Source organism: Gorilla gorilla, chromosome 8, assembly GCF_029281585.2.
Source record: "Gorilla gorilla gorilla isolate KB3781 chromosome 8, NHGRI_mGorGor1-v2.1_pri, whole genome shotgun sequence".
Classification (NCBI taxonomy): domain Eukaryota; kingdom Metazoa; phylum Chordata; class Mammalia; order Primates; family Hominidae; genus Gorilla; species Gorilla gorilla.
In genome coordinates, this window is record NC_073232.2 from 99,842,477 (window position 1) to 99,856,133 (window position 13,657).

At 38.6% G+C, this 13,657-nt stretch overlaps 1 protein-coding gene across 5 annotated transcripts in view; it reads left to right on the forward strand.

Moving 5' to 3' along the window:
* Positions 1–13,657, forward strand: part of MINPP1 (multiple inositol-polyphosphate phosphatase 1) — a 58,300-nt gene that overhangs the window by 14,329 nt on the left and 30,314 nt on the right. For 4 of the 5 annotated variants that reach the window (XM_055353209.2, XM_004049731.5, XM_004049733.4 and 1 more), the window contains one exon: positions 4,015–4,148. The exons of the other annotated variant lie outside the window; for it this stretch is intronic. In XM_055353209.2, coding sequence (XP_055209184.2) covers positions 4,015–4,148 — 134 coding nt within the window. The remainder of the gene's footprint in view (positions 1–4,014; positions 4,149–13,657) is intronic. 5 annotated transcript variants of the gene reach the window in all.

Genomic DNA, 13,657 nt, shown 5'->3' on the forward strand with positions numbered 1-13,657 from the left:
GAACAACATACACTGGGGCCTTTCAGAGGGCAGAGGATGGGAAGAGGGAGAGGATCAGGAAAAATAACTAATGGGCACTAGGATTAATAACTGGGTAATGAAGTAATCCATACAACAAACTCCCACGACACAAGTTAAAAAAAAAGCTTCCCATTTATAGATTGCTACTTAGAAGGCAGGGATTTGAACTGGGAGGAATTTAAAATGATCTTGACCTGTTGTGTTGTGAAAAGGTTTACAAATTTCAGGAAAATATACCTCTTCTCAAATGGATTGGGAATTATGAGGTCACAGACATTTCTCAGGATTCCGTAAAACATGTACCTGTAGCAGAGTATTAGAGGAGATTGAAGCAAAGGGGCAAGCGGTAACTACTTGGGGGCGATTAAGTCATTGTATTATCATGGTGGGGGCAGGTTATACAGTTGTTTATATTTGTCAAAAGTCATCAACCTGTATATTTAAATCATGTGTATGTAAATTACAATTTAATAAAGTTTTAAAAATGAAAAAAGATTTATGAGGTTGCATATAGCTACAATTTTTAATTTTCATTACTGTATAATATTCCATTATATGAATATTTTACAGTTTATTCATTATCTTTTCGGTAGACATTGTTTTTAGTTTGGGGCTATTATGAACCTTGTTGCTATGAACATTATTGTATATGTTTATTGGGGTACACGTATACCTGTTTCTGCAGGTGTATGTCTGGTAGAATTGTCGATTCTCGTGCTTCAGCCTCCTGAGTAGCTGGGACCACAGGCATCCGCCACCACACCTGGCTAATTTTTGTATTTTTAGTAGAGATGGGGTTTTGCCATGTTGGCCAGGCTGGTCTTGAACTCTTGACCTCAAGGGAGCCACTTGCCTCAGCCTCCCAAACTGTTGGGATTACAGGTGTGAGCCACCGCACCTGGCCTTTTTTTTTTTTTTTTTTTTTTTGAGACACCGTCTCGCTCTGTCACCCAGGCTGGAGTACAGAGGCGTGATCTCGGCTCACTGCAAGCTCCACCTCCCGGGTTCAAGCCATTCTGCTGCCTCAGCCTCCCTAGCAGCTGGGACTACAGGCACCCGCCACCACACCCGGCTAATTTTTTGTATTTTTAGTAGAGACGGGGTTTCACCCTGTTCGCCAGGATGGTCTCAATCTCCTGACCTCGCGATCCGCCTGTCTCGGCCTCCCAAAGTGCTGGGATTACAGGCGTGAGCCACCGCACCCGGCCCTTTTTTTTTTAAATATAAAGTTTTAGTGGTAAGCACGTGAGAATTTTTTAAATCTCCAATTGCCTCCTTTTTATTTCTAATAGTAGATTTTATTATTTGAATAGATTGAACAGACTATTATCTAATTCCTTTTTAAATTTCTTAGTGTTTACGTCTCTTTGTTAACTTCTTGATTTCATTGCCTTTGTGTAAGGACAAACTCTCTCAAGCCGTGTTTTTCCTCTACTCTCACACCAGCACCACAATCATCAACACAGAAGACTTCTGTGACCAAATGTGTGGGAGCCTTTCCCCTGCACGCCAAGCAGGAGACACCAGCTGGGTGTCCTCCAGTTCAGTTCTGACATTGTCTACCTGGAGGTAGTATTAGATCCCACAGGTTGAGGGCTCAGTCCCCAGGTGCCCCATCGGTACTCTTCTGTTCAACTGGCTTCAAGTTGGCATTCCCATGACCTCTTCTTTGGGTTCAGTTAATTTGCTGTAGCAGCTCACAGAACTCAAGGAAACACTTTTGCTGGTTTATTATAAAGGATGTTACAAAGGATACGGATGAAGAGATGAGTAGGGCGAGATATGGGGGAAGGGGCGTGGAGCTTCCATGTCCTCCCTGGGCATGCCACCCTCCAGGAAGCTCCACATGTTCAGCTATCTGTAAGCTCTCTAAACCCAGTCCTCTTGGGTTTTTATGGAAGTATTCCTTCCCCCCAGGATATGAGGCAGGACCCTTTCAGGGCAGGATCTTAAGACCCCCAGAAAAGCAGGAAGATTAGAGTTCTGCCTCTGCACAGGTGAAAGGGAGGCAGGAGAGAGATTCTGTTTCCTGAGGCCTGCCCTGGAGGCCTAACACACCCAGCATTATACCAAAAGACTACAACAAGGGATATGGGAGTTACAAACCAGGAAGTGTGGACGAAAGCCAATATATACATATCACAATACCACAGGTCAGCCCCTGGTTTTCGCAGAGGGATACCTTACATTCAAAAGAATATATACAATCATTAATAATTAATCCAGTCCATCATCTGGTATGAATGTCTTCCAGGGCAAGGCCACTCAGGTTTGCCAGCTTCCTTTCAATCCTGTCAGGTTCCAAAACCAGGAGTGGTCTTGGCAAATTTATAGCTTCACCCTTTCATGCATCTGTCATACTTGAGCTAAGAGACAGCATCACCTTTTGCTCTGAGCCTCGTTCAAGGCGTTCATGTAATATGTCATTTCCTTCAATTTATAACCCATTTATTCATCCTTTTACCCTCAGCTATTCTCCTTTTCTTCATTAATAAATATCTACACTTCTACCTTTGGAAGGGACACAAGTTGCCGTTGTGCTGTGCTAGTCTAGATTGTAGGCAGCAATGCTAGTGTAGCAAGTAGCTCCTCCTCACCCCTTTAATGTATTTTTTGTTTTGTTTTTATATATGGCACTGACCCACCCCTGCTCTTAAAACTTACTATGACATGCACTTAGTTTCTGTAGGAGCTCTTTTGGGAAGAAAGGTTGGTGACTATTGCAGTCATCTTGAACCTCTTTTGGGTTACATATTTTAGTCCCCTAGTTGTGGTTTTAGCTACAGGTTTTAGTTCTAGATAGAGATTTTAGTTCTCCACTTCTACATGAGCAAATGATCAAATGATATGTAAGTGGAAAATTTAACCCTCAGATAAAGGCTACTTAATTACCAGCTCCCGGTTCCAGACCTTTCAGCAGAGGTTAATAACTGTAATCAGTGATAGGTAGGTTTCAAACCGTTTTCTATACTTTTATAATCTGTATCATTCTTAGAAATATAAAAGGTATAATGTGTGTGTGTGTGTGTGTGTGTGTGTTGGTAATAAATGGTATTATAGGGTATGTAATATTTTTAATGGGTTCTTATTCAATATTGTGTCTTGGAGATTTTTCCATGTCAGTGCATGGAAATCTATAATACAGAACTTTTTGATAACTGCAAAGTATTCTGAAGTATGTGTATACCATAGTTTATTTAACCATCTACCTACTATTGGAATTTAGTTGTTTCTGGGGATTTTTTGGCTTCTATAAGCAGTGCTACTATAAGTCATTCTTGTACATTCTCCCTGGTGTTCCTCTGTGAATATCACTTTATAAGAAATGGAATTAAATGGGTCATAGGGTATGTGTGTTTTCATGGATTTTGCCAGTTTGCCCTCTAGAATGTCTATACCAATACACATTCCTTCCAACAGTACCCATTTCCCCATATCCTTGGTACACTTTTATTATTATTTTTTCACCAAACTGACACATGAACCAAAGTAACTCATTTTCTATTTGACTTCTACCTTCTCAAAATTCTTAAACATTTCTCATCCACCTGTGGTATCTTTCTGTGCTTAAATGAATATTCTTCTTCTTTATTCTTTCTTCTAAATGTATCCTTGACATTTAGAAGAAAGAATAAAGAAGAATATTAATATAATATCATCTTAATATAATGTTAGAAGAAAGGAGAGGTGAGCACATGTCCTTACTCCACTCTCTTGAGCTGTCCTGACCTTGGATGATTGGCTGTGAGCACTTACTGGCTTGCTCTTGCACACCAGCATCTACATTCCCCCAATCCAAATTTGTGATGCAGCATAAATCTCTCTGTGGTATGAACCTTCGGGACCAACTCTTAAATGCTGGAAAGGACAAATACTATATTTTGTGCAGAATGGTAATTAAACACTGTAACCATTTCTTAGAGAATCATTATTAAATCAGGGAATCTGTTATATTTTTGAAAATATATTAGAAATTATTTTTGAATTTTTTAGGTATTAGAATATTTAAATGATCTGAAACAATATTGGAAAAGAGGATATGGGTATACTATTAACAGTCGATCCAGCTGCACCTTGTTTCAGGATATCTTTCAGCACTTGGACAAAGCAGTTGAACAGAAACAAAGGTAAGAACTTTCTAAAAAATTTGAAGTACATTTTGAGTTACTATTAAACTTCTGGAAATTTTTTTATAATGAGTAATTTTAAAAAATAGTTTTTGCTTGTGTTTTAAAAAGTATTTTAATATAATGTGATACAAAAGAATTCAATAACATATATGTAAATTATAAAACATACGAACCTTCCACTCTACCCAAGAACTAGAATATTAATAATAACTTGCATTTGTTTACTTATGTGTTCCTCAACTATTCCATTTTTCTGCCTCCTCTTGCCCTTCCCTTTCCTCCAGAAACTATTCTTTGGAATTTTGTATTTGTCATTCCTTCGCCTCTTTAAAACAGTTTATATTATGAATGTATTGGTGCCCAAAGAATATATTTAGTTTTTCTTGGAATCATACTGCTTATTGTCTTTTGGGACTTGCTTTGTTTCCCCCCTCAACTTTATGTTTTTAATATTCAACATATTATTGCATATAGCTATAGTTCATTTTCACTGTAGTACAATATTCAATAATGTGAATATACCATCTACTCTTGTCAATGGGCATTTAGATAGTTCCTATCTTTTGCTATTATAAATAGTGTAATGATGAACTCTATGTGGCTCCTGCTATGAATGTGCAAAATGTTTTTGTTTTGAAAGAGAAAAAGCTTTTGTTAACATTTATAATCTTCTATTAAAAATAACTTTTCATGACTTGAACCTTTGATAGAACCTCAATTCCAGGCTTGTTTCAAACTTCTGGGCTCAAGGAATCCTCTCCCGTTGGTCTCCCAAAGTGCTGGGATTACAGATTACAGGCATGAGCCACTGCACCCAGCTGAGCACAGAGAACTTTGTAGGTGGTAGAAGTTTTCCCAAACTGGGTTGTGGTGATTACACACACAGCTGTATACATTTGTTAAGATAGCTAACTCTTTAATTAAAACTGATGAATTTCATGGTAGTTATGCTTCAGTAAAACTTAATCTGAGTATTTAACAAAAGTGTAAAAAAAACGGAATGAAATAATTTTTTGGTAAAAGTGGAAAAATTTTTTTTAAAGAAGACTCCATTTTTCTGAATTAGTAAAGTTTTTTTTTGCAAGGCAACACCAAAATGCTTATGACATAATTACTGAAAATGTTTTAAAATTATTAGATCACTTCCCTGCGTTGATGCGCAATATATTGGAAAATAATTGAATTTTTTTAATTAAGGATTTTACAGTGTCATAGGGTCATTATTTTTTAAAACAGTTTGAGAAATAATTCATATATAGGCATGTCTCAAAGATAGTGCAAGTTAAATTCCAGACCACTGCAAAAAAGTGAATATCACAATGAAGGGAGTCACACAATTTTTTTGGTTTCCCGGTGCATATAAAAGTTATGTTTATACTATAATAAGCGTGCAATAGCATTTTGTCTTAAAAAACAATACATACATACCTTAATTTAAAAATGCTTTATTACTAGGAAATGCCCATGATCATCTGAGCCTTCAGAGAGTTGTAATCTTTTTGCAGGTGAAGGGTTTTGCCTCAGGTGTTGATGGCTGCTGACTGATGAGAGTGGTGATTGCTGAAGGCTGGGGTGGCTGTGGCAATTTATTGTAAAAGAAAATATCAATGAGGTTTGCTGCATCAGTTGACTCTTTCTTTCATGAAAGATGTCTCTGTAACACATGATGCCGTTTAATAACATTTTACCCACAGTAGAGCATATTTTAAAATTGGAGTCAGTCCTCTCAAAGCCTGTCACTGCTTTGTCAACTGTCACAATCCTTTGTTGTCATTTCAACAGTATTCATAGTATCTTCACCAGGCGTAGATTTCATCTCAAGAAACCACTTTGTTCATCCATAAGAAGTAACTCCTCAGGTGTTCAAGTTTGATCATGATATTGCAGTAATTCAGTCACATCTTTGGGCACCACTTGTAATTTCTTGCTATTTCCACCACATCTGCAGCTACTTCCTATCATCCATGAGGGTTGGAATCAGCCTCTTCCAAACTCCTGGTAATGTTGATATTTTGACCTCCTCCCATGAATTACAAATATTCTTAATGGCATCTAGAGTGGTGAAACCTTTCTGGGAGGTTTCCAGTTTACATTCCTGAGATCCATTAAAGGCATCACTGTCTATGACAGCTATAGCCTTATGACATTTATTTCTTAAATAAATAATATTTCTCTTTCATATGAAATTTCTGTTTTTTTTTGAGACAGAGTCTTGTTCTCTCACCCAGGCTGGAGTGCAGTGGTGTGATCTCGGCTCATTGCAAGCTCCGCCTCCTGGGTTCACGCCATTCTCCTGCCTCAGCCTCCCGAGTAGCTGGGACTACAGGCACCTGCCACCACACCCAGCTAATTTTTTTTTTTTTTTTTTTGTATTTTTAGTAGAGATGGGGTTTCACCTTGTTAGCCAGGATGGTCTCGATCTCCTGACCTTGTGATCCGCCTGCCTCAGCCTCCCAAGAAATTTATTTCTTAAATAACTTATTTCTTAAATATTTCTTAAATTTATTTCTTAATGAATTTCTTAAAATTTATAATGAAATCAAAATTACTACTTGATCTATGGGATGCAGAATAGATTTTGTTTTAGCAGACATGAAAACAACATTAATTTCCTTGTACATCTCCATCAGAGCTCTTGGATGACCAAGTGTATTGTCAATGAGCAGTAATATTTTGAAAGGAATCTTTCTTTCTGAGCAGGAGGTCTCAATAGTAGGCTTCAAAGAGCCAGTAAACCATGCTATGTAAAAACAGATGTGCTGTCATCCAGGCTTTGTTTTTCTATTTATACAGCACAGGCAGAGTAGATTTAGCCTAATTCTTACGGGCCCTAGAATTTTTGGAATGACCAGTGAGCATTGGCTTCAACTTACAGTCAGGAGCTGCGTTATCTGCTAACAAGAGAGTCATCCTATCCTTTGAAGCCAGACATTGATGTTCTAGATGGTATCTTCTTCCAAAAGAAGGCTGTTTTGTCTACATTGAAAATCTGCTTAGTATAGTGACCTTCAGTTATCTTAGCTAGATCTTCTGGATCACTTGCAGTTTCTACATCAGGACTTGCTGCTTCAACTTAGATTTTTGTGTTATGGAGATTTTTTTCCTTAAACCTCATGAGCTAACCTCTGCCAGCTTCTAACTTTTCTTTTGCAGCTTCCTTACCTCTTAGCTTTTCTAGAATTGAGGAGAGTTAGGGCCTTGCTGTGGATTAGGCTTTGGCTAAGGGGAATGTTGCAGCTGTTTGGATCTTCTACCAGACCACTGAAACTTTCTTCCTATCAGCAATAACATTCTTCCACTTTCTTATCATCCATGTGTTCACTGGAGTAGCACTTTTAATTTCCTCCAAGAACTTTTCCTTTTCATTCATAGCTTGGCTAACTGACCCAAGAGACCTAGCTTTTGGCCTGTTTCAGCTTAGGACATGCCTTCCTCACTAAGCTTAATCATATCTAGCTTTTGAGTTAAAGTGAAAGATGTGTGAGTCTTGCTTTCATTTGAACACTTAGAGGCCATTGTAGGATTATTAATTGGCGTAATTTCAGTATTGTATCTCAGGGAATAGGGAGACTGGAGGAGAGGAAGGAGGATGGAGAATGGCTGGTCGGTGGGGCAGTCAGAACATATACAACATTTATCAGTTAAATTTACCATCTTATATGGGTGGGGTTCATGGCACCCCAAAACAATTACAAAAGTAACATAAAAGATCACTGATCACAGATCACCATAACAGATATAATAATCATAGTAATAATTAAAAAAACTTTGAAATATTGTGTATTACTAAAATGTGATATATTACTAAAATGTGATACACAAAATGAGCACATGCTGTTGGAAAAATTACACAGATGACCTTGCTTAACTCAGGATTGCCACAAACCTTCCATTTGTGGCAAAATGCAGTATCTACGAAGCACAATAAATCAAAGCACAAGATGAGGTAATACCTGTATCATATACAGTTTACCTACTTAAAGTGCACAATTCAGTGTTTTAGTATATTCACAGAGTTGCACGACCATCACTACTGCAACTTTAGAACATTTTCATCGCCTCAAAAAGGAACACTATATGCTGTGCCTTAGCAGTCACTCTCCATTCACCCTCACTCTGCCATCCCCTGGCAACCACTAATATATTTTCTGTCTGCATGGATTGGCATATTCTGGACATTTCATATAAATGGAATGATATAATATGTGGTTCTTTGTGACAGGCTTTTATGATTTAGCATCATATTTTTAAGGTTCTTCTATGTTGTACATGTAGCAGTAGCATGTATCATTCTTTTTCATGGCTGAATAATATTCCTTTGTATTACTATACCATGTTTTTGTTCATCTTATTTTCTTTTTTTGGCCTTTTTTAAAATTATACTTTAAGTTCTAGGGTACATGTGCACAATGTGCAGGTTTGTTACATATGTATATATGTGCCATGCTGGTGTGCTACACCCATTAACTCGTCATTTACGTTAGGTATATCTCCTAATGCTATCCTTTCCCCCTCCCCCTCCCCCACGTCAGGCCCACGCCATGACAGGTGTGTGATGTCCCCCATGCTGTGTCCAAGTGCTCTCATTGTTCAGTTCCCACCTATGAGTGAAAACATACAGTGCTTGGTTTTCTGTCCTTGCGATAGTTTGCTCAGAATGATGGTTTCCAGCTTCATCCATGTCCCTACAAAGGACATGAACTCATCCTTTTTTATGGCTGCATAGTATTCCATGGTGTATGTGTGCCACATTTTCTTAATCCAGTCTATCATTGATGGACATGTGGGTTGGTTCCAAGTCTTTGCTATTGTGAATAGTGCCGCAATAAACATACATGTGCATGTATCTTTATAGCAGCATGATTTATAATCCTTTGGGTATATACCCAGTAATGGGATGGCTGGGTGAAATGGTATTTCTAGTTCTAGATCCTTGAGGAATCACCACACTGTCTTCCACAATGGTTGAACTAGTTTACAGTCCCACCAACAGTGTAAAAGCATTCTCACATCCTCTCCAGCACCTGTTGTTTCCTGACTTTTTAATGATTGCCATTCTAACTGGTGTGAGATGGTATCTCATTGTGGTTTTGGTTTGCATTTCTCTGATGGCCAGTGATGATGAGCATTTTTTCATGTGTCTGTTGGCTGCATAAATGTCTTGTTTTGAGAAGTGTCTGTTCATATCCACCCACTTTTTGATGGGGTTGTTTGATTTTTTCTTGTAAATTTGTTTAAGTTCTTTGTAGATTCTGGATATTAGCCGTTTGTCAGATGGGTAGATTGTAAAAATTTTCTCCCATTCTGTAGGTTGCCTGTTCACTCTGATGGTAGGTTATTTTGCTGTGCAGAAGCTCTTTAGTTTAATTAGATCCCATTTGTCAATTTTGGCTTTTGTTGCCATTGCTTTTGGTGTTTTAATCATGAAGTCCTTGCCCATGCCTATGTCCTGAATAGTACTGCCTAGGTTTTCTTCTAGGGTTTTTATGGTTTTAAGTCTAACTTTTAAGTCTTTAACCCATCTTGAATTAATTTTTGTATAAGGTGTGGGGAAGGGATCCAGTTTCAGCTCTCTACATATGGCTAGCCAGTTTTCCCAGCACCATTTATTAAATAGGGAATCCTTTCCCCATTTCCTGTTTTTGTCAGATTTGTCAAAGATCAGATGGTTGTAGATGTGTGGTATTATTTCTGAGGGCTCTGTTCTGTTCCATTGGTCTATATCTTTGTTTTGGTACCAGTACCATGCTGTTTTGGTTACTGTAGCCTTGTAGTGTAGTTTGAAGTCAGGTAGCATGATGCCTCCAGTTTTGTTCTTTTGGCTTAGGATTGTCTTGGCAATGTGGGCTCTTTTTTGGTTCCATACGAACTTTAAAGTAGTTTTTTGCAATTCTGTGAAAAAAGTCATTGGTAGCTTAATGGGGATGGCATTGAATCTATAAATTACCTTGGGCAGTATGACCATTTTCACTATATTGATTCTTCCTATCCATGAGCATGGAATGTTCTTCCATTTGTTTGTGTTCTCTTTTATTTCCTTGAGCAGTGGTTTGTAGTTCTCCTTGAAGAGGTCCTTCACATCCCTACAATTGTGAATGGGAGTTCACTCATGATTTGGCTCTATGTTGAGTAGGAGTGGTGAGAGAAGGCATCCCTGTCTTGTGCCAGTTTTCAAAGGGAATGCTTCCAGTTTTTGCCCATTCAGTATGATATTGGTTGTGGGTTTGTCATAAATAGCTTTTATTATTTTGAGATATGTCCCATCAATACCTAGGTTTATTGAGAGTTTTTAGCATGAAGGGCTGTTGAATTTTGTCAAAGGCCTTTTCTGCATCTATTGAGATAATCATGTGGTTTTTTTCTTTGGTTCTGTTTATATGATGGATTACTGATTTATTGATTTGAGTATATTGAACCAGCCTTGCATCCCAGGGATGAAGCCAACCTGATCATGGTGGATAAGCTCATCAGGGATATTGGTCTAAAATTCTTTTTTTTTTGTTGTGTCTCTGCCAGGCTTTGGTATAAGGATGATGCTGGCCTCATAAAATGAGTTAGGGAGGATTCCCTCTTTTTCTTTTAACTGGAATAGTTTCAGAAGGAATGGTACCAGCTCGTCTTTGTACCTCTTGTAGAATTTGGCTGTGAATCCGTCTGGTCCTGGACTTTTTTTGGTTGGTAGGCTATTAATTATTGCCTCAATTTCAGAGCCTGTTATTGGTCTGTTCAGGGATTCAGCTTCTTCCTGGTTTAGTCTTGGGAGGGTGTATGTGTCCAGGAATTTGTCCATTTCTTCTAGATTTTCTAGTTTGTTTGCGTAGAGATGTTTATACTATTCTCTGATGATAGTTTATATTTCTGTGGGATTGGTGGTGATATCCCCTTTATCATTTTTTATTGTGTCGAATTGATTCTTCTTTCTTTTCTTCTTTATTAGTCTTGCTAGCAGTCTATCAATTTTGTTGATCTTTTCAAAAACCCACCTCCTAGATTCACTGATTTTTTTTGAAGGGTTTTTTGTGTCTATCTCCTTCAGTTCTGGTCTGATCTTAGCTATATCTTGCCTTCTGCTAGCTTTTGAATGTGTTTGCTCTTGTTTCTCTAGTTCTTTTAATTGTGATGTTAGGGTGTCAATTTTAGATCTTTCCTGCTTTCTTTTGTGGGCATTTAGTGCTATAAATTTCCCTGTACATCTGCTTTAAATGTGTCCCAGAGATTCTGGTATGTTGTGTCTTTGTTCTCATTGGTTTCAAAGAACATCTTTATTTCTGCCTTCATTTCGTTATGTACCCAGTAGTCATTCAGGAGCAGTTTGTTCAGTTTCCATGTAGTTGAGCGGTTTTGAGTGAGTTTCTTAATCCTGAGTTCTAGTTTGATTGCACTGTGGTCTGAGAGACAGTTTGTTATAATTTCTATTCTTTTACATTTGCTGAGGAGTGCTTTACTTCCAACTATGTGGTCAATTTTGGAATAAGTGTGATGTGGTGCTGAAAAGAATGTATATTCTGTTGATTTGGGGTGGAGAGTTCTGTAGATGTCTATTAGGTCTGATTGGTGCAGAGCTGAGTTCAATTCCTGGATATCCTTGTTAACTTTCTGTCTCGTTGATCTGTCTCATGTTGACAGTGGGGTGTTAAAGTCTCCCATTATTATTGTGTGGGAGTCTAAGTCTCTTTGTAGGTCTCTAAGGACTTGCTTTATGAATCTGGGTGCTCCTGTATTGGGTGCATATATATTTAGGATAGTTAGCTCTTCTTGTTGAATTGATCCCTCTACCGTTATGTAATGGCCTTCTTTGTCTCTTTTGATCTTTGCTGGTTTAAAGTCTGTTTTATCAGAGACTAGGATTGCAACCCCTGCTTTTTTTTGTTTTCCATTTGCTTGGTAGATCTTTCACCATCCCTTTATTTTGAGCCTATGTGTGTCTCTGCACATGAGATGTGTCTCCTGAATACAGCACACTGATGGATCTTGACTCTTTATCCAATTTGCCAGTCTGTGTCTTTTAATTGGAGCATTTAGCCCATTTACATTTAAGGTTAATATTGTTATGTGTGAATTTGATCCTGTCATTATGATGTTAGCTGGTTTTTTTGCTCATTAGTTGATGCAGTTTCTTCCTAGCCTCGATGGTCTTTACAATTTGGCTTGTTTTTGCAGTGGCTGGTACCGGTTGTTCCTTTCCATGTTTAGTGCTTCCTTCAGGAGCTCTTGTAAGGCAGGCCTGGTGGTGACAAAATCTTTCAGCATTTGCTTGTCTGTAAAGGATTTTATTTCTCCTTCACTTATGAATCTTAGTTTGGCTGGATATGAAATTCTGGGTTGAAAATTCTTTTCTTTAAGAAGGTAGAATATTGACCCCCACTCTCGTCTGGCTTGTAGAGTTTCTGCCAAGAGATCCGCTGTTAGTCTGATGGGCTTCCCTTTGTGGGTAACCCGACCTTTCTCTCTGGCTGCCCTTAACATTTTTTCCTTCATTTCAACTCTGGTGAATCTGACAATTATGTGTCTTGGAGTTGCTCTTCTCAAGGAGTATCTTTGGGGCGTTCTCTGTATTTCCTGAATTTGAATGTTGGCCTGCCTTGCTAGGTTGGGGAAGTTCTCCTGGATAACATCCTGAATAGTGTTTTCCAACTTGGTTCCATTCTCCCCATCACTTTCAGGTACACCAGTCAGACGTAGATTTGGTCTTTTCACATAGTCCCATATTTCTTGGAGGCTTTGTTCATTTCTTTTTGTTCTTTTTTTCTCTAAACTTCTCTTCTCGCTTCATTTCATTCATTTGATCTTCAATCACTGATACCCTTTCTTGCACTTGATTGAATCGGCTACTGAAGCTTGTGCATGCATCACATAGTTCTCATGCCATGGTTTTCAGCTCCATCAGGTCATTTAAGGTCTTCTCTAAGCTGTTTATTCTAGTTAGCCATTCGTCTAATCTTTTTTCAAGGTTTTTAGCTTCTTTGTGACGGGTTTGAACATCCTCCTTTAGCTCAGAGAAGTTTGTTATTACCGATCGTCTGAAGCCTTCTTCTCTCAACTCGTCAAAGTCATTCTCCATCCAGCTTTGTTCCATTGCTGGTGAGGATCTGTGTTTCTTTGGAGGAGAAGAGGTGCTCTGATTTTTAGAATTTTCAGCTTTTCTGCTCTGGTTTCTCCCCATCTTTGTGGTTTTATCTACCTTTGGTCTTTGATGATGGTGACGTACAGATGGGGTTTTGGTGTGGATGTCCTTTCTGTTTGTTAGTTTTCCTTCTAACAGTCAGGACCCTCAGCTTCAGGTCTGTTGGAGTTTGCTGGAGGTTCACTCCAGACCCTGTTTGCCTGGGTATCACCAGTGGAGGCTGCAGAACAGCAAATATTGCAGAATGGCAAATGTTGCTGCCTGATCCTTCCTCTGGAAGCTTCGTCTCAGAGGGGCACCCAGCCATACGAGGTGTCAGTTGGCCCCTACTGGGAGGTGCCCCCCCAGTTAGGCTACTTGGGGGTCAGGGACCCCCTTGAGG